Genomic DNA, 22,276 nt, shown 5'->3' on the forward strand with positions numbered 1-22,276 from the left:
TTGATCTGTCTTGCTAGAGCTTTGTCAGTTTCATTACTCTTTCAAAGAATCAACATCTTTGTTAATTTTCATTTTTTCTATTTTCTATTTAATTGATTTCTACTTGTTATTTTTAATATTTTCTTATACCTTCTTTTTGATTTACTTTTACTTTTTTAGTTTCTGGAAGTGGGAGCTTAGATCAGGAATCGGTAAACTTTTTCTGTAACTGTTTCTGATATATATTTTAGGCTTTGTGGACTATATTGTGTTACAGCTACTACTCTACTCTTCAGGTAATACATAAATGAATGAGCATAACTTTGGACACAGATTTGAATTTCATATAATTTTCATATGTCATCAAATAAGGTTGTTCTTTTGATCCTCCTCCATCCCCATTTATAAATATAAAAAACCATTTTTGGAGCTCCTGCCTGGCTCATTCAGTAGAGCATGTGACACCACTTGATCCTGGGCTCATGAGTTTGAGCACTGTGTTAGGTGTAGAGCTTACTTAGAAAAAGTAAAATCTTTGAAAACAAACAAACAAAAAAACCATTCTTAGTCTCCTGGGCATACAAAAACAGCTTGCTGGAGTTGGCTTCTGGATTGTATAGTTTGCCAGCCCCTTGCTTAGATCACTGATTTTACACCACCCATCCCCCAATAAAAGTTTTAAAGCTGTGAATTTCAAAGTACTAATTTCCCACATGTTCTCATTATATATTCTTTTAAGTTTTTATTTTAATTACAGTTAATGTACACTCTTAGATTAGTTTCATGTGTACAATACAGTGATTTAACAATTCCATACATGTATTACCTGGTGCTCCTCTGATTATATTTTTATTAACTTTCTTGTGGGTGTGTGTGATTTATTCTCGATGCATGGATTATTTGGAAATTTGTTATTTAATTTCCAGATATTTGGGCATTTTAAAGATATCTTTTAATTGTTTATTTATAATTTATTATCAGTGTTATCTAGGAGTATACTCTGTATGATTTCATTTCTTTGGTCTTTTTTGGTATTTTCTAGCATATAGTCTATCTTGGTAAGTGTCACATGTGTATTTGAAGAAATGTGCATATTCTAGAATTTTTCAGTGTAGTATTCTGTAACTACTAATTAGATTAAGTTGGTTGATAATATTTCAGTCTTCTATATCTTAAACTTGTTTTATCAGTTACTAAGCGAGGGATGTTAAAATCTCCAACTATTATTGTGTCTTTGCCTTTCAGTTCTGCCAGTTTTTTTCTTTATGTATTTTGAAGTTCTCTTGTTAGTTGTATACACATTTGTGATGAGTATAAATTGTTCTTGTTACCACTGTGAAATCTCTCCTTTCTAGTAATACTTGCTTTGAGGTTTACTTTGCTTAATATAGCTATATAACTTTCCTAGCATTTTCATGATTATAATTTTTTCCCTCCCATGTGTAAATATACCCTGTGTATTTATATTTAAATTGACATGTTTAGTTTAGTTAGGTTTTTCTTATCCTGCCTTCTTTTTGTTAAACCAGTTATCTTTTAGAATTTCATTCTATCTTTTGTATTGACTTTAAAAATTAACTTTTTGAGTTATAATTACACACAACAAAACACACCTATTTAAGGTATATATTGTCATGAATTTTAACATATTTATGCACTTATGCCCAAAAAAGTATCCTTATAGTCTTTGCAGACAGTTTCAAGCATCACCCTAGACAACCATCAACATACTGTTATTGTAGATCACATAAATCTTTTCTAGAGTTTCACAATTGTAGTCCTACAGCATTTCTTGCATTTTTCACTCAGCATAAAGCTTTTGAACTCACTTGTGTTATTGTGTGTATTCAATACTTTATTCACCCCTCTGCCCAGAATTCTATTGTATGAGTATACTAGATAACATATTTTGTTTATCCATTTGGATTGCATATGTTTTATGGCTATCATGAATAACGGTGCTATGAATATCTGTCTTGAGTCCATGCATGGACATATATTTAAGTTGGATAAATAACTAAGATTGGTATTGGTGGATCATACAATAAATGCATGTTTATTTTTTTGTGGTAGCTTTATTGAGACATATAATTAGCATATAATAAAACTCACCCATTTAAGGTATAAATTTAGTCTTTTAGTATATGCACAGAGTTCTGCAGTTGTTACCACAATCAATTTTAGACCCCTTAAATCATCTTCAGTGGCTGTCACCCATCAACTCTCCCTTCCTCCCTTGCCCTGAGCAACCAATAGTTGATTTTCTGCATATAGGTTTGCCTATTCTGGACATGTCATATAAATGGAATTCTACAACATATAGTCTTTTATGTCTCGCTTCTTTCACTTAGCATGTTTTCAGTGTGCATTTGTGTTGTAGCATATATCATTTCGTCATTCCTTCTTATTGTGAAATAATATTCTATTGCGTGGATATTTTCCATGTTATCAGTTGATAGACATTTGGGTTGTTTCCACATTTTGACTGTCATTAAATGAGTACTGTGAGGGGCGCCTGGGTGGCTCAGTGGGTTAAAGCCTCTGCCTTCGGCTCAGGTCATGATCCCAGGGTCCTGGGATCGAGCCCCGCATCGGGCTGTCCGCTCCACGGAGAGCCTGCTTCCTCCTCTCTCTCTCTCTGCCTACTTCTGATCTCTGTCTGTCAAATAAATAAATAAAATCTTTAAAAAAAAAATGAGTACTGTGAACATTGACATACGAGTTTCTTTTGTGGAAATCTATTAACATTTCTCTTGAGCATATACTCAAGAGAAATACAGGATGATATGATAATTCTGTGATTAGCTTTTCAAAGAGCTGTAGATTGTTTTCCAAAATGGCTGCACCATATTATAGTCCCACCAACAAAGTTGAGGGTTCCAGTTTCCATGTCCTCAACAGTAACTTATTTATGTATTTTTAGTTTGCCCATTTTAAATTGGGTTTTGGCATTTTATTTATTTAAAAGAATTTATATATTTATTTGACAGAGAGAGATCACAAGTAGGCAGAGAGGCAGGCAGAGAGAGAGAGGAGGAAGCAGGCTCCCTGCTGAGCAGAGAGCCCGATGCGGGACTCGATCCCAGGACCCTGGGATCATGACCTGAGCCGAAGGCAGTGGCTTAACCCACTGAGCCACCCAGGCGCCCCGGGTTTTGGCTTTTTATAATTGCATTCTAAGAGTTCCTCTTTAGATACAAATCCTTTTTTGACATATGATTTGTAGATAGTCTCTCCCATTCTTTCAGACCCCTTTGAAGCACAAAAGTTTTCAGTTTGACCAAGTTCAGTTTATTTTTGGTTATTATTGCTTATATTTTTGGTGTCATTTCCAAAAGCTATTGCCAAAATCAAGATTTGGTAAAGTTTTAGCCCTGTGTTTTCTCTAGAATTTTTTCTTATAAGCTCTAAGTTTTTTTTCTTACATGTTTTAGAGTTTTAATTCTTATTTTCAGCTCTTTCATCTATTTTGGATTAATTTTTGTAGGTAGTATATGGTCCAACTATTTTTTTTTTTTACATATTAATGATATCCTTTGGTCCTAGCACCATTTGTTGAAAGACTGTTTAACTTTTAAGAAACTGCCCAGTTGTATTCCAGACTATTTGTACCATTTTATATTCTATCCAGCAATGTCTGGCAATTCCAGTTGCCCACATTCTTAGCAATATTTGGTATTGTCAGTCTTTTTAATTTTAGTCTTTCTATATGGGTGGGGTGGTTATCTCATTGTGTTTCTATTTTGCATTTCCCTGATGATTAATGAGGTTGAATATCCTTTCATGTGCTTATTGACTATATAGGGATTTTTGTGTTTGTGAACTGACAGTTCACATTTTTTCCACCATTTGTGGAGGGTGACTTCTTTTTTCCTGTGATTTCATTAGTAATTCCTCTTGAGCAAGTGATTCTTAAACTTTTTGATCTCGGGCTCCTTTACTTTCTTACACATTATTGGAAACCCTAAAGAACATTTGTTTATGTGGGTTATATGAAAATCTATCTCATTAGATATGAAGCTGAGGAATTTTGAAAATGTTTATTCATAATTCGATTATAAACTCACTGATATTAATACAGACAACATTTTAACTATTTCCTAAAAACAAAAAGGAAATTAATGGGAGGCATGACATTATTTGTAATTTTGCCAATGTCTTTAATGATGGCTTCATACATAATTTGTTATTAGTGAAGCTTTCTTTTTTAAAAGATTTTATCTATTTATTTGACAGAGATCACAAGTAGGCGAGAGGCAGGCAGAGAAAGGGGAGGAAGCAGGCTCCCTGCTGAGCAGAGAGCCAGATGTGAGGCTTGATCCCAGAACCCTGGGATCATGACCAGACCTGAAGGCAGAGGCTTTAACCCAGTGAGCCACCCAGGTGCCCCAGGTGAAGCATTTATAGAAAACTGTACTCACATGTATTTGTTAAAGGAAGGATTATTTTAATATCCTTTTAAAATAATTGTGATATCCTATTGATACTATACCAAAGCTTAACAAATGTAGTTTCTTAGGTTCTTGTTCCAAGATGGAATCTGAAAGAGCTGCAGTGATCTTTTTGTTAGTCTATCATGCACCTGGAATGAGTGATGCACCATGTATGATTTTCTAACACTATGCACTGGTTATTTAGAAGATACTGGTTTACTGAATTATGTAGCTATTCTACATATTAATATATTTCATTATTCAGTATTTAAAAATCACATTTATGAACATCCCCATTGATCTCAGTAGGATAGTTTGTTTTTATTTATTTATTTATCCATTTATTTATTTGAGAGCGTTATTTGAGCAAGCCGAGCAGGGGAAGGTAGAGGGAGGGGAAGGAATCTCATCGCTGAGTGCAGAGCCCAATGCTAAGTTCAATCTCAGGACTCTGAGATCATGACCTGAGCTGAAATCCAAGAGTCTGGTGTTCAGTCAACTGAACCACTCACATTCCCTGCAACAGGATAGTTTTGGGAAGCTGTCAAGCTCATGGTGCTGGGTCCAACTTTTCTTTTCTTTTTTTGAAGATTTTATTTGTTTATTTATTAGAGAGAGAAAGAGTGCACAAGTGCGGGCTCGCATACCTAAGCAGGGGGAGTGGCAGTGGGAGAGGGAGCCTGATGTGGGCTAGATCCCAGAATCCAGAGATCATGACCTGAGCCCAAGGCCAGCCACCCAACCAACTGAGCGAGTCAGGTGCTCCTGGGTCCAACTTTTCTAAAATTATGACTTTTGCTTGAAAGCTCTCACATTTTATTGTTGGCAACAAAAAGTTTTTCTTGAAGTGATAAATTTGCTTTGTTCACTTTTCAGAAAATACCTACTTAAAAATAGATTTCCATTGGAAAAGGGGTCTAACTCTGCTTATAATAACTTAAACACTCAGTTGCTTTTTCTTTTTTTCTTTTTCCTTTCTTCTCCCCCTCCCCCCACCCCTTAGGGAGTGAGGGGCAGAGGGAGAGGGAGAGAGAGAGACTTGTAAGCAGGTTCTGTGCCCCGCATAAGCCTGAGGTAGGGCTCAAACACACAACCCTGAGATCATGACCCGAGCCAAAATCACAAGTTGAATGCTTAATGGAATGAGCCACACAGGTGCTCCAACTCAGGTGCTTTTTCTCAAGACAACTGTGGAAGCACAGGTTTGCAGCCCATCATACAGTGTTAAGACGTATTTAAGAGTTGAGATTTAATTAATTTCACAGCTTTATCAGAAACATTCTTAAGTCAAACTGGCCTTTTCCCCCCTCTAGTGCATGGCAATAAATAATACAGTGATTATTGGGTATCATTGCCTTAATTTGTGCCAAGTGATAGTAGTTGTATCTATGATTGCTTTTGTATAGTCAGCACAAATATTCAACAGAAGTTATTTCAAGGTAAACTGAGATGCAAAAGAATTATTTACCACTTGTGTTTGTTACCATTTACAGTAAAAATCTTTGATGATTAGTTGATGCTAGTATCAGATATAGTCAAAACAGAAAGTCGGCCATATCCATAAGGCAGAAATATAACACTGTAGACCAGATATTAACTCATTTCCTGTATTTGCAGATAAGTTATCATTTCAGTTCCACTTTATCTTTGGGAAGTGGAAGAGCCTGTTTCTTTCACTGACTTTATCCAGCAGGGTTGCAGCAATGTCTGCTGTGCGGGAGTTTATAAGTCTTTCAGATATTAAGTATACTTTTTCAGCCAATGTAATAAGATATTTCATTGACTTTTTAATTTTTAGTTTGAAAAACTGTAATGATTATTGGCTTTTAAAGAATTCATCATGTATACATTTAAAGTACATTTAAATTCCTTTTTTTAAATGCTGAGTGTTCTCAAATGATAGTAAACTGAATCGGCAACATAACTTTATTTGGATATGTTTTATTACATAAGGCATGAGAGGACAACGTAATAGTATTTTTGCAGCCAAAGGGAAAATAGCTTATCATATTCTCATTTGTAATTTATAGTTTGATTCAGATTCTTTGGAGTAGTTTTCCCCCTTTTTTGAGTCAGAATTTGGATATGTCAGTTTCTTTTTCAATGTGATAATGGATTGAAACACAAATAGTCTGATCTCCCTTTTATATTTTTATTTTTTAAAAGATTTTATTTATTTGTCAGAGAGAGAGAGTGAGAGAGCGCACAAGCAGGGGGAGTGGCAGGCAGAGGGAGAAGCAGGCTCCCCACTGAACAAGGAGCCTGATGTGGAATTCGATCCCGGGATCCTGGAATCATGATCTGAGCAAAAGGCAGACACTTAACTAACTGACTGAGCCACCCATGCATCCCTAATCTCCCTTTTTTATTCTAATGATCCATTCTTAATTATAAAGTTCTAAATACTCTTAAAATATTATTCAATTTCAAAATAGCTGTTTAAATATAATTATAAAAACCAAATTTGATATTATTGCAAAGCAGAATACTAAGAGTACTCTTATTGTATTTCCACAAATATACATATTAAAAACTTTTAAGACTTCAGAATAATAACTTACTGGATCATAATGAGGCTACAGAGATTATAGCATGTATGACTATTAAAGAGAGCTGGTAAGATCACAGTAGTACTGGACACCAAGATCTTTCATATTTCCTCATAATTGCCTTAGTGGTATTCATTCCTTACTGCAGGTTTAGGATCCCATTTGGTATTATTTATTCTATGCCTGAAGAACTTCATTTAGTATTTCTTGTATAGATCAGCTGGGAATGAATTCTGTTAAGTTTTCTGTCTCAGAATTACTTTAAAGTGAACAGTTTTAAAAAACTTAATATATCAGTTACCAATTTTCTTAGTTTTATATCTGTGGATACTGAGCCTATTGTCATTATATACCATCTTTTAATCCTCATGTATCTTAGTTTTACAGGGTTTGCATATGTTCAGTATATTTAATGCTTATCCTCAGTCTTCATGTCATCATCTGCAGTTATTTTTGTTGTCTGAAGCTCATTTTCTAATAGGTGCCACAGAAAGCACTCATGGGAACAATATTCTTGCATGTTGGTAACAGTGCTCTTTGGACATCTGGGTGGCTCAGTCGTTAAGCTTCTGCGTTCGGCTCAGGTCATGATTCCAGTGTCGTGGGATCAAGTCCTGCTTCAGGCTCCCTGCTCAGAGGGGAGACTGCTTCTCCCTCTCCTACTCCCCCTGCTTGTATTCCCTCTTTCACTGTCTCTCTCTCTGTCAAATAAATAAAATCTTTTTAAAAAACAAAACAAAACAATGCTCTTTAAGGTTGAAAATTCAGTTTTGCTGCATATAAAATCACTTAGCTAGGCTTTTCTTGATTATTTTAACTGTTACTTCATTTTCTTCTGGCATGAAAAGCATTGCTGTTGAAGTTTGATGATAATGTAATTTTTTTTTGTTTGTTTTTTAAATAATTTTTGTCTTGATCTCCGTAAGATTCTTTTTTTCTTTAAATTCTATGAAGTTTAGGATGTATCTTGTTTTCTGAGTTGATAGTTTTAGTTAGACATATCTTTGAATATGTAATTTAAAATCCTTTAAAGATTTATTTGAGAGAGAGACACACACACACAAAACAGACAGTGGCAGTGTGAGCAGGAGCAAGAGGGAGAGAGAATCTGAAGCACACTCTGTGCTGAGCACAGAGCCTGATGCAGGGCTCAGTCTCACAACTGTGAGATCCTTACCTGAGCCAAAACCAAGAGGCAGACACTGAACTGATTGAGCCACCCAGATGCCCCTAAAATCTTTCCTTTGAGGAAAATCTTCTAATATTCGTTCTTTTGCCATGCTTCTTCAGGGACTACCTATTTTTTGTTAGATCTTTTTTGTGTGTCTTCAGTATTTGTAATATTTTGATGTCTTTTAAAAATTTCCCTATTTTATCTTCTATTTCTTTTAAGGCATAATCAATTGTTTACTCAATTTTCTGTACATTCTAATTCAGTCTTTATTTCTGATACGATTTTTTTGTTATTTTTAATTATTTTGTTTTGTCTTTATGATTTGAATTTTTCTAACCCATATGTCTCATATTATTTTCTCACTGAATCTGGTGTTCTGAAATAGAAGGTTATAATTTTGATCTATATGCATATTTTTCTAACATGTATTCTTTATCTGTAGAGATGTTATTTTACTCCCTGTATTTTTTTTTTTTTTAAGATTCATTTCTTTATTTGACAGACAGAGATCACAAGTAGGCAGAGAGGCGAGCAGAGAGGAGGAAGCAGGCTCCCCACCGAGCAAAGAGCCAGATGTGTAGCTCCATCCCAGGACCCCTGGATCATGACCTGAGCCGAGCCAAAGGCAGAGGCTTTAACCCACTGAGCCACCCAGGCACCCCCCCCCCCCGTATATTTTATTACAATAATTTTTGTGTGGATTTAACATCTGTACTTCCTTGTTGCTCATTTTTGTATGAGATTAGTTTTTTTAGAAGGTTTTGTGGCTTAGGGTATCTTTTCCAACTGTTTTGGTTTTTGTGTAATGTTAAAAAATACAGTGATCGCTTTTTGAGTTTTTCTATCTCTTTAATTTCTATCTCTTTAAACCCAATATTTATCTGAAACTTCACTTTCCTTTCCCCCCCCTTTTGTATTTTTTTTTTTATTTTTTAGGATTTTATTTATTTATTTGACAAAGAGATACCACAAGTAGGCAGAGGCAGGCGGGGGCAGGGGCGGGAAGCAGGCTTCCTAATGAGCAGAGAGCCCAATGCGGAGCTCGATCCCAAGACCCTGAGATCATAACTGGAGCCAAAGGCAGTGGCTTAACCCACTGAGCCACCCAGGCACCCCCTCCCCTTTTGTATTTTAAAGTAGACTCCATATCTAGAATGGAGTCCAGTGCAAGGCTTGAATTCACCACCTTGAGATCAAGACTGAGCCAGGATTGGGAGTCAAACACTTAACCATCTAGCTAACCAGGCCAGGTACCCTCTTTCCTTCTTTTCTGTTGTGACTTTGCTGCTCAGTTTTGATTCCATTCCCAGCAGTTTCTCCTTAGTATATGGCTTATTCTTTTTTTTTTTTTTTTTTTTTTTTTTTTTTTTGTAGATTTTATTTATTTATTTGACAGACAGGGAGATCACAAGTAGTCAGAGAGGCAGGCAGAGAGAGAGGAAGGGAAGCAGGCTCCGCGCTGAGCAGAGAGCCCGATGTGGGGCTCCATCCCAGGACCCTGGGATCATGACCTGAGCCAAAGGCAGAGGCTTTAACCTACTGAGCCACTCAGGTGCCCCTGTATGGCTTATTCTAGAAGAGAATCATAGTTGGTAATTTTCAAGAGTTCATAGGAACTGTTGTTCCATTCTCACCATGGACCCCTTTGCTGTTAGATTGTCAAGATAGCAGCTTTCTCTCCTCATGAAATTGATCTGCCATGATTTCTTTTGAATACCTACATTTTAGCTATTTTGGGCTCTCTTGTTCTCAGGTTTATCATACACCTTGTTGATCCCTTTGCTTTCTTTTGCACTACTGTATGTGGGTGCTCAGGTGCAGTGGCTGTTGGTTTGTCCTCATCTGCTTGGAATTTAGGGGAGACAAAACCTTGTCTCCTGGTTTTCTTGTGAATTCGCTGTTGGTTTCTTTTTTTTTTTTTTCTTTAGGTCTCTGTGTTTCCCTTGGGGTTCGGAGACATAAGAACACTCTTTTCCCAAGATTTTCCCCTAAATGCCTATTTTAGGGACAACTTCAAAAAATATGAATTCCAGAGAAGACATTGCAGGGTTAATAAATTTATTAAAGCATCCTGTACAGTAATGTGGGAATCTTATTTTCCCTAGTTCTTTAAAAAATTATGCCACATTCATAAAGTCTCCAAATTATATAGTTGAATGTTCAAGAAAGACCAGGATTGGAAGATGAATTGTCTTTCAGAATTGGAGCATCATTAGACATTTCATTGCATTATTCTGAAGACTAGGATTTTATTGTCAATGACTACAGAGCTTTTAACCTTGATATTAATAGGTTCCTCTTCCTACTTAGAGATGTAAGCTAAAATATTTTTACCTTACGTATGTATTTACATGCTTTATTTTTTTAAAGATTTTATTTATTTATTTGACAGACAGAAATCACAAGTAGGCAGAGAGGCAGGCTCCCGGCCGAGCAGAGAGCCCGACACAGGGCTTGATCCCAGGACCCTGAGATCATGACCCAAGCTGAAGCAGAGGCTTTAACCCACTGAGCCACCCAGGCACCTCGTACATGCTTTATTTTTTTTAAAACATTTACTTAGAGAGTGTAAGCAAGGGTAGCAGCAGAGGAAAAGAGAGTGATCCATTTGAGCGCAGAGCCTGACACTATGGGGCTCGATCCTGGGACTTTGAGATCATGACCTGAGCTGAAATGAAGAATTGGAGGCTTAAGTCACTGAGCCACTCACGTGCCTCAGATATTATATGTATCTGTTCTGTTCTACAAGAAATGTGCCTAGTTCTACAACATTAGTTAGCTTATAGATTCTTGATAAATAGGGGAACAGTGTCAGTATAACATGGGTATTGTATTGCTTTCTACATGACTTTTTCTTAAACTAGACAAAGGGATCCTGAATAGAGGGAGTTGAATTTTTTTAGATTTATTTATTTATTTGAGAGAGAGAGAGCAGAGATAGCACAAGTGTAGATGGATGCGGAGGAGCAGAGGGAGAAGGAGTCTTTTAAGCAGACTCCATGCTGAATGGGTTCAGCTCAGTCTCAACAACCCTGACAAGAGTCAGACATTTAACTCACTGTGCCATCCAGGTGCCCAGAAAATTGAGTTTTATATTTCATCAAGAAAGTAAAAAACTTTAAATTCAGCAGTAGAGAAACAAAAGCCCCCCACCCCCAAATACACACACACACACACACACACAGGTTTTTAATTAGAAATGATAATTAGCAGTGGCAGGGAAGGGGGTTCCCTCCTAGAGAAGTATACTCTGGTCTAGCAGGGACTTTTCTCATGTGGCAGTCTGCATTTCCTTTTGTGTCCATGTTAGCTCTACTGTCTTAAAGCTCCACTTCTCAGTTCCCATAAGCCCTTGTTTCTCTTTCTTTGTTTTTATTACCTTTTATTAAGCCCTGAGGTTGCATCTCGGCTGCTGTTAGCTGCCTCACTAGGGTGTCCAGGTTATCTCTGGAGGTGTCCCAATCATTGTTTTTGTTAGTGCTATGGTTACAGAGTTAACGGGGCATTGACTGGTCAGCCTTGTATACCCCTCTCTGCCCTCCTGGACTAATTATTTTTTCCTTAAGCCTTGTTATTTTTAGCGTTGCAGAAAGCAGGATTTTCAGAAATGTAAGTATTTGTGTTATAGCAGATCTATTAAGGGGCTTCTTCAAGAAGATGCTGGAGCTTAGTGTGGTTGGCTTTGTAGCATTATTTCTGTTCTTGAAGGACTTCATAGAGTACTGTTTTCTGGCTATGGAGAGCCAGTGTTTGGGATATGAGAGTTACTATTGATTTTAAGATGCAGGGGAATGGGCCTCCTGGGTGACTCATTTGGTTTAAGCGTCTGCCTTCAGCTCAGGTCATGATCCTGCAGTCCTGGAATTGAGCCCCGTGTCGGGCTCTCTGCTCATCAGAGAGCCTGCTTCTCCCACTCCTGCCTGCTGCTCTGCCTACTTGTGCTCTCTCTTACCTCTCTGTCAAATAAATAAGTAAAATCTTAAAAAAAAAAACAAAAAACAAAAAAACAATTCAGGGGAATGACAAATAGCAACCATTTGAAGAATTTTGTTGTAGATCACTGAAGCATTATTTTGTGCTGTAAAGACACTGTTTTAACAGAGATATCAAGGGATACCTGGGTGGCTCAGTCGGTTAAGCATCTGCCTTCAGCTCAGGTCATGATCTGGAGCCCTGGGATTGAGGTTCTTTGCTCAGCAGGGAGCCTGCTTCTCCCTCTGTCTGCCCTGGGTGTGCTCATGCTTTCTCTCTCTCTCATACAAAAATAAACTTTAAAAAACAAAAACAGAGAAACAAAAACAAAAACATTAGAGAAACTGAGTAAAAGTAAAATTCTATATGATATGATATGGAATGATGTATTTTGATATTATCTTTGTTTTGCTTTGTGTTTTGTTTTTTAAAGATTTTATTTATTTATTTATTTGACAGAGAGATCACAAGTAGGCTGAGAGGCGGACAGAGAGAGGGGGGAAGCAGGCTCCCCACTGAGCAGAGAGCCTGATGCGGGCTCGATCCCACGACCCTGAGATTATGACCTGAGCTGAAGGCAGAGGCTTTAACCCACTGAGCCACCCAGGCACTCTGATATTATTATCTTTGTTTTGATCTAAGTAGGGAATTATTTTTTAGGGAAGTTTAGCTTTTTAATAATCTTTAATATCTTTTTTTCCTTCCAAGATTTTATTTAAATTCAAGTTAGTTAACATACAGTGTAGTACTGGCTTCAGGAGTAGAATTAATCCAAATAGGCAGTTGTAATTGTAGCCATTTACAATACCAAGGTTTGTTTTAAAAATAATAAAATAATATTCAACCTTTAGAAAATGTATAGCAGCATCTTATTTGCTCTGATACAAAAGCAGTGGATACAAATTCTCAATACAAATAAAGAAGTTATTCCTGTTGAATAAGAATAATGATTATATGTACGGATTATATTTAATAATAGATTTAAAAATCTAATTCTTACCAAAAGATATCAGGTAGTCTCATTAAAACAGCTGGAATTGGGGCACCGGATTTCCTCAGTTGGTAGAGCATGGGATTGTTGATCTTGGGGTTTTAAGTTAGGGTCCCATGTTGGGTATAGAGATTACTAAAAAACAAACAAAAAACCAAGGAGTTATATGCCAGTATGACAGTAATGTCATTCATGTGGTAGATGATTCTAGAAAACTTTTATAAATGAGAAAAATAGATGTACAAATGAAGAAAAATCAGTATACTTTGACAGTATACTTGGCGTATAGTCCTTTAGTCAGTACTGCAAAAACAGTCTTAACTGGTGATGTCGATTTCTCCCATATAAAAGGAAATGAATAGGGAGCTTTATTAGGGAGTAGACTCTTTAGTATTAATTTGGGCAGTTAAAGAATGGTGTGGCATGGCAGGCCCTGTTATTTTTGGTAATATGTGATATGCCAGCAAATTCCACTCTTATCCTGAGTGCTCAAGGAAACAACCACTGTTCTTTCGGACCAGTTTAAGAATAGGGGAAAATTGCTGAAAACTCAGAGGAGATTGTACAATTGAGTATTTCATTAGCACAGTTTATTTTTTTTAATTTTTTAAAAAGATGTTATTTATTAGAGAGAGAGCACAAGAGGAAGGAGGGTCAGAGGGAGAAGCAGACTCCCCACCAAGCAGGGAGCCCAATGCGGGACATGATCCTGGAACTCCGGGATCATGACCTGAGCCAAAGGCAGATGCTTAACCAACTAAACCACACAGGCGCCCAGCATAGATAATTAAATGGACCCAGGAGAAAGGATCTGAATTATAAGGATGCTCTAGTTATATTTGTGTATTATAAGTACATTAATAATTAACCTCTAACATTGTCAGATTTTTCCTTTGTTTTTTAGCACTGTTGGATATTATGTAGTTCTATTTTGTTTCTTCTGGATGTGGAAAACAGAAATATATTACACATATATCTATTTTTTTAAAAATTGAGGTATACTATAACAGCATTATATTAGAGGTATAATATAACAGCATTATATTAGATTTAATGTAAAACAGAATGATTTGATATTTATATATATGTGTTGTAAAATGATCATCACAGTAAGCCTAGCTAACATCTGTCACCATAGTTAGAACATTTTTTGGTGATGAGAACTTTTACAATTTATTCTCTTAGCAACTTTCAAACATGCAGTACTGTATTAACTATAGTTTCTATGCTGTGCATTACATTTCTATGATTTATTTATTTTAGACTTAAAATTTGTACCTTTTGAGTCTGTTCACCCATTTTGCCACCCCTCATCACCCACCTCTGGCAACCACCCGTCTGTTCTCTGTATCTATGAGTAGAGTCTTTTTTCATTTGTTACTTAGATTCCACATAAAAGTGAGGTCATGCGGTATTTTAACTATCTTCCCATAGCACATCCATGTTGTCCATCCATGTTGTCACAAGTGACAAGATTTCATTCTTTTTAATGGCTGCATAATACTCCTGTGTGTGTGTGTGTGTGTGTGTGTGTGTGTACACACATCCCTTATATTCCTTATCCATTCATCAACAGATAAATACTTAAATTGTTTCTGTTGGCTGTTGTAAATAATGCTGCAATGAACATGGGGCTACATATCATATTTTATAAGTATAATCTAAAGGCAGAATGCCTATGCTCAATGCATGTTTTTTCCTCATATCTTAAGGAAGAGAGAGAAAATCCTTCGAAACGGAATAGGATTGAACGTGATATAGATAATAATTTGATCACATCAACACCAAGAGCAGGAGAAAAGCCTAACAAACAGATATCTCGAGTAAGACGGAAAAGTCAAGTAAATGGAGGTTTGTTAATATTTAGATATTGTTCTATTAGGTGTAAGCAGAGATCTTACCTGTCATATTTATTTTCTGTTTTTAAAAATTGACTCTAGAGTTTTCCCCTTATTTTTGTAATCTTTGTATTAAGTATCAGCATGAAATAAAATAAAAATTCATCTATCTAGTATAAATCTATTTTGATGAGTTAAAATAAATAAAGGCAGAGCAGCAAGTTTTATGCTGTTTATCAGAAAAATGTATATGGAGCATCTTTGACCTCTAATAAATTTAGTTAACTGAGTTAATGTATCAAACTTAATGTATTGAAATACGTATAAAGAATTTATTTCTGGATCATGGAATTTCATAGCTCATAGGGGACTTGTATCACTTGGGGCAGTGGTTCTTAACTAGGGTTGGTTTTGTCCCCAGGGGACATTTATTAATATCTGGAGACCTTTTTGGTTGTCACAGTTTGTTGGGAGGTTACTACTCAGATCTAACAGGTAGAGGTTAGGGATGCTGCTAAACATCCTACAATGCACAGGACATCCTCCTTCTGTAAAGAATTATCCAGGCCCAAAATCAGTAGTGCTGCTCTTGATAAACCTTGTTATAGGTCAGTATCTTATAATATTGCTGGGAAGCTCCTCAAAGTGAAAAAGGAGAAGGAAGGATAAGCAGAGAAAGCTATAAAAAACAACACTTTAGAGTGTGGATTACTGCTTTTTAACCATTCCTGGTTTAAACACCACAACAAGAATAATTCCTTATCTCTTTCCCCTCAATTCAGTGTTGTATCTCTATTGTTAAAATTAGGGAAAAAGAAACAAAAGGCCTATTTCAAAGAAGGAAAGAATGTGGTAGATACCAAGTGAAGTTGCAGAAGGTCAAGGATGGTTAATCAAAACACATTTGTTTGAATTTATTTTTATTGTATATTTTCTAAAAATCCATTAAATTTTTTTTATTCATAAGAAACTAAAAAACCAAAAGACAAAAAAACCTGTTCTTAACCACTCTGAAATGATGCCTGGGTATGCATAAGTAATAGACACTGCTGTACACAGTCTTCTACTTCAGTAGATCTATGTTGCCTCTACTTATTTAGCCGTTATTGTTACTAATAGATTGGTTTTGTGAAATAGGCAGCCTCCCAAAATGTAAATAAGGACAGGATCTTGCATTTATGTTTTTGATGTAACTTGCTTTACTTACAAAGAATTTATTTCATTTTCTGTAACACTGTGAATTTTGAAGCCTTTCATTCTATATACTTATAGATGTCAGCATGCTTTGTAGCAGTTACAAAACATTATAAATAAACTTGTTATAAAAATAATTTGATTTATAATTTATTTACCTCAGGATATTTTTAAGTAATCAGCTTTCTTAACATTACATGTTAATCAGTTTTTATGAAATATTTTGAGGCAAAAAATTATTTTCATAGTGAATTGTTTAAAACATTCCTTAAAGTCATGTTTTCTAGATTGCAACCTTTTTCTTGTTTCTTTCTTAGAAGCTGGTAGTTATGAAATGACAAATCAACATGTAAAACAAAATGGAAAATTAGAAGATAATCCTTCCTCTGGCAGTCCTCCAAGGACTACATTGTTGGGGACCATATTTTCTCCTGTCTTCAACTTTTTTTCACCAGCAAATAAAAATGGTAAGTAGAGGGGCGTCTGGGTGGCTCAGTCATTAAGCGTCTGCCCTTCGGCTCAGGTCATGGTCCTAGGCCCCTGGGATTGAGCCCCACAACTGCTCCCTGCTCGGTGGGAGGCCTGCTTCTCCCTCTCTGACTCCCCCTGCTGGTGTTCCCTCTCTTGCTGTGTCTCTCTCTGTCAAATAAATAAATAAAATCTTTTTAAAAAAATGGTAAGTATAAGCTATATTACCCATAATTTGGGTCTAAAAAATTAATAGTTTTCCTAGTTTTTTTAAAGATCTGTTTGATTTTACTGGCATATTTTGTCAGCATCTTAGGTTTGTTTTCAGCCTCATTAAAAATACACAGCTCCTGAAGAAAAAAAAATACGCAGCTTCTTAAACTCCATTTTTTTGTGTGTGACTGAGATAAATTTAGGTCATGTTTAATTCTGTTGAAGTATTTCACTACCTGAAAAGCTAAATGCTAAACTTTGGGCTAGAGAAGAAGTAAGTAATTTCTTTCATGTTGGAAAGATTTCTGTAATCCTTAGTGTGTACCAGGAGAGAATCCAGAAATATTCTCAATATTCTAGATTAATAAAGTAGAATTTGTTGACTATTTTAAGTGAACTGAAACTAGGTGATTTTCTGTAACACATTTTTTTTTAATCATTTGTAACACATTTTGTCATTCATCATTTATCATCAAAGTCCCGCTAGGGATCTTTAATTTGGATAATTAGTAACTACTCTAATGCAAATGAATTGAATGTTTTCATTATACAATGCCTTTGCCAAAGATTGAAACTTGGATTGTTTCCCAACATACATACATTTTTTAAGATTTTATTTATTAGAGAGAGCATGCACACGGGCCCTAGAATAGGGAGAGAAAGGGAGAGAATCTGAGAAGGGAGAGAAAGGGAGAGAGCCAACTACATGCTGAGTATAGAACTCAGTGTAGGGCTTGGTCCTACAACCCTGAGATCATGACCCAAGCTGAAACCAAGAGTTGGCTGCCCAGTAGACTGAGTTACCCAGGTTGTCCTGCCCCACATATATTTATTAAAGATTTAACTTAGTGTCCTATATTTTTTGATTAATTCTTAATTTCATAAATGTTGATTTAGTCTCTGGATTACATGAGGGTAAGAGATTATGTCTTTATTTTTGCATCTACCTAGTTGTTTGATATAGCATGGGGCACATGGAAAATAGCCGTTAAATGTTTGTTGCCTGATTATTTAAATTCTAGTCTGAATTATGTTTCTGGATAATAATATAGACAGAGTGGTACACTATAAAATCTAATTGCTCTGGGAGCTAAAAATAATGCATGTTGGCACATGAAAGAACTTGTAAAATCCTGTAGTAGAAATAAAACAAAAAACTACCTTTAACTTTGTTTAACCTTGTATTTTCTAGACATGTGTTACTCTAAAAACCCTTTTCTGTGGAAGATCAATTAATATCTTGTAAAACTAGTGCCCCTTAGAACGTCTTTGGAAATAGCTGGTGTGGTGGAAAAAGAATGGGCATTGGAATTAGAAAGATTTGTTTTAAAATTCCAGCTCTGCCACTCTTTAACTGTGTTACCTTGGTCCAGTTCTTCAAATGGAGCCTCTTAACCATGAGAGAGGATAATTATACTTAAGTATGGGATGGGGTGATTTGAAGATTTCAATTCATTCAGTTCAATATTTGCCATGTCCCAGACATTGTACTACTAGTCCCTGGAGATTCAAGGGTGATTAACACATGGTCCCTGCCCTCAAGGAGCTTGCTTTTTTACAAGACGGAGAGAGATGCATAAATAGGTATTATAAATGTTTATAAGTGCATTGATAGAGGTATGGGGCAGTGGGATATTCAGAGAATGGAGTTAGTGGCATCTAACAATAGTCTTTATAGAAAAACTGAAAGGTGGTAAAGGGCATTCCAGTAAGAATGAGCAGCATGAGGGAAGGCATAGTGTGTTTGAGAAACAAATTAGTTTGTTACAGATAGATTTGAGGAGTGCATAGAATGGGTTAAGATAGAGTTACAAATTTGGCAAATTAAAGCTAACATGGTAAGATATTTTAATTTTAATTTTATCCTTAGTGAAAGATGTTTGAAAGATTTTGAACTGGTGAATAATATGAACAGATTTGTGTTTTCCAAAAAGCTCTTTGGCAGTAGTGTGTTGGCTACATTCTAAAAGGTTGTGTGTGGGATAAACAATTAGAGTTATAGTCCATGTGAGACTTCATGCAACCTTAATGGTGATATTAGAGAAAAGAAGAAGGATCAGAGATACAGAATGGACACATTTTGGGCACAGATTGGAGATGAAATAAACAAGAGATTAAGAGGACACAAGGTTATTTTTTCAAGAGCAGGAAGTTATGTTTTGGAAGACAGATAATTGAATTTTATTTGGGCCATGCTGAGTTTGAGATGCCATGAAATAGCCAAATAAAATGTCTGGTAGCCATTGTCCTTCTGGTGTGGTGTGGAGCTTAGAAATCTGGGCTTAAGCAATAGTCTATTGTATTATCAGTTTACAGATATTAAAATACCTATGGTCTTTTCATAATAAATAATAAATTTAAATAATAAATGGTCTGTATGTTTCAACGAACTAAGATCTTGGAGAAATAAGTGTTTGGATGGCAGAAGTTGATGTTTGATAGTTACAACTTTTTCTTTGAAGGAGATGATGATGACATGTGCTGAGATTCCTGGTGGCCAAGATTGAGGAGAACAGTGAAGGTTTAGAGTGTTTGCTTTTGGGTTAATTTAAAGAAACACACATAGTAGTAAGCAGTAAGTTACATTGATTCAAGAGGGATTTCTGTAATGGATAACAGTGGAAAGACTGTCAAGACTGAGCAAGGATCCTGAAGCTGCTGGTTTGAGAGTGGTTTAAGTGAGATACCATGAAATCTAACTAAATGAGAGGGTGGGAATGAGCTGTTGAAGGATTGTTTAGAATGAAAGAGACCGGCTTTTATCAAACTTGAAGATCACATATAATAGGAATATGAGATAGATAATTAAAAGATTAGGTTATGGTAGGAGATTGATATATTTGAACTTTAGTTTTCAGAGATGAACCTTTGCTTAGTGTGAATGTCCAGGTTATGGTCATGGTAGTTGCTTAAGAAAGCAGTATAAACGAAGAAGGAGCTAAAGAGGGTAAGACCTTTAAGGATTAGTCTTAGGTGAGTCATTGATAATCACCTGTAGTAACCACTAGGTGATGTTTAATAGAGCTTTGAACTGGTAGCTAGGTGTTAAATTCCTCTGATTGAGAGAGGGTGCTGGCTGCAGTTGGGATATGTCAGCAGTGGGGATAAGTGAAGAATTATATAGCTAAGTGACATCAGTTTCAAAGGAACAGGCATTTTTTGCAAATCCAGTGGAAAACCATTGATCTGGTAGCAGCAATGGAAGTAAATGAGTTCTTATTCAGTTAGTATGTTGTGGGAAAGATGTCAGGAAAAGAGGATTTTTGGAAAGGGGTTGAAGCTGTGAGGGAGAAGGAGTATGGGAGGTTGATCTTATTGAAAATGACATTTGGAGCATTCCATAAAGAAATAGAGTTGGGGGGAGCCTGGCTCAGTTGTTTAGCGTCTGCTTTCGGCTTGGGTCATGATCTCAGGGTCCTGGGATCAGGCTCCATGCTCAACGGGAAGCCTACTTCTCTCTCTCCCGCTCCCCGTGCTTGTGTCCTGTTTCCTCTCTTGCTTTGTCTCTGTCAAATAAATAAATAAGATCTTTAAAAAAAAAAAAAAGCAAGTTGGGTTTATCTCATAGTGGAAGAAGAATTGGGCAACACAGTCATTTAGGTGGTGGTCGAGTATGATGAGGAAACTAACTTCAGTCTTTGTTACTAAGATGAAATCTTGTTAGGAAATTGTTCTTATATCTCTGAATAAAAATGGTCCGATGATTAGGGGAACAGTTAGCTCATTCTTGGATAACTACATTTGGCTTAAAAATTACAACTGCCTACAGTGGCTAGGATGTTTATTTAGTACTGGAAGAATCAGGAGTTGTTTAATGGAAATAAATAATGGAAAAGATAATGGAAAAAATACATATATAATGCCTAGCTCATAGTAGGCATTTAATAAATGATATATACTTTATTGAAAAGTTCTACAGTCACCAATACTGTATTGTATACTTCAAAGTTGCAGAGAGACTAGATCTTAGATTTTCTCACCACGGAAAAATGGTTATGATATGGCAGGATAGAGGTGTTAGCCTCAGGTTAGGTTGGTAATCATAATGCAATATATAAATGTATTAAATCAACATATACAGTTGAAACTTACACAAGGTTATATTGTCAGTTACATCTCAAAAATGTTTAAAAGTTCTAAATTATGACTGTGGTTTGACTATAAATAGGTGTTTCTAAACTATTTGAACACTCTTAAGAAAATTTTGTTCACCAATATCCTTCTATTTTATAATAGTCTTTATTCCTGATTATTTGAAATGTTTGGAAAAGACTCATTAACAGTGGTATCCTCACCTCTATCTCTGTTGTATTTAATTTTTCCAAATATTTGAGTTTACTTTTCATTATTTAATTTCACTTTTATTAAAATATATTTCACCTACGTTATGTAAATTTAAGGGTAAACAAGTTGATTTGATACATTTATATATTGTAATATGATTGATTGCCTTGTAACAGTAATTAGTACCTCTATCACATTACATAATTACCTTTTCTTTTTAGTGGTTAGAACAATTAGGTTTGAGGATTATGATACAGTATTTGTCTATATTCACTCTACAGTGCATGAAGTCTCTAGGGCTTAGGTTGACTTGCTGTAAGTTTGTACCCTTGAAAGCATCTATGCCTCTTCCCCAACCCCCTGTTGAGTTTTTAAATGATGGTTGTGAGCATACTGAATCTCGATTATAGGAACATCAGGATCCGATTCCCCAGGACAGGCTGTGGAAGCTGAAGAGATAGTAAAACAACTTGATATGGAACAGGTGGATGAGATCACTACCAGTACTACTACATCAACAAATGGAGCAGCTTACTCAAATCAAGCAGTTCAAGTGAGGCCATCAATAAATAATGGTTTAGAAGAAGCAGAAGAAACAGTTAATCGTGATATCCCACCCCTTACAGGTGAAGAAAATTCCTTTTCTTAATGCATCTTCATGAATAATGTATAAAAATTCAGTATTCTTTTCTTTAATAGATCAAATACATAAGTTTTTCTTTCTTGAACATAAAATGATTAAAATTGGAATTAAAACTTTCCCCCCCAAATCTGGTCATTTTGAAATTGAATTTTTTTTAAAAGGTTGCTTTGAGGGATGTCTGGGTGGCTCAGTTAAGCATCTGCCTTTGGCTCAGGTCATGATCCCGGGATCCTGGGATCTAGTCCTGTGTCTGGCTCCCTGCTCAGCAGGGGGGAGCCCATTTCTCCGCCTGCTGCTACCCCTGCTTGTGCTTTCTCTCTCTGACAAATAAATAAAATCCTTAAACAAAAAAAAAGAGAAGGTTGTTTTGATTGAGCATCAGTCATTTTACAGTTTATTTTTACTACCTGACTACTTAGAGAATTTTAATACAAACAGCAAAACATACACTCTTGATATAATTGTACCAGTCTCAGACTTGAAGTTCCCACCTTCAGGCAATCGTATACCTTCAGATTTGTTGCCTATATAGATGACA

At 35.9% G+C, this 22,276-nt stretch overlaps 1 protein-coding gene across 7 annotated transcripts in view; it reads left to right on the forward strand.

Moving 5' to 3' along the window:
* Positions 1 to 22,276, forward strand: part of CTDSPL2 (CTD small phosphatase like 2) — a 79,364-nt gene that overhangs the window by 32,433 nt on the left and 24,655 nt on the right. For 6 of the 7 annotated variants that reach the window (XM_059181398.1, XM_059181399.1, XM_059181397.1 and 3 more), the window contains 3 exons: positions 14,811 to 14,949; positions 16,448 to 16,597; positions 21,506 to 21,721. In XM_059181398.1, the coding sequence (XP_059037381.1) occupies positions 14,811 to 14,949; positions 16,448 to 16,597; positions 21,506 to 21,721 (505 nt within the window). The remainder of the gene's footprint in view (positions 1 to 14,810; positions 14,950 to 16,447; positions 16,598 to 21,505; positions 21,722 to 22,276) is intronic. The other variant, XM_059181401.1, reaches the window with a different exon arrangement.

This window comes from Mustela lutreola, chromosome 7 (assembly GCF_030435805.1).
Source record: "Mustela lutreola isolate mMusLut2 chromosome 7, mMusLut2.pri, whole genome shotgun sequence".
NCBI classification, from domain to species: Eukaryota; Metazoa; Chordata; class Mammalia; order Carnivora; family Mustelidae; genus Mustela; species Mustela lutreola.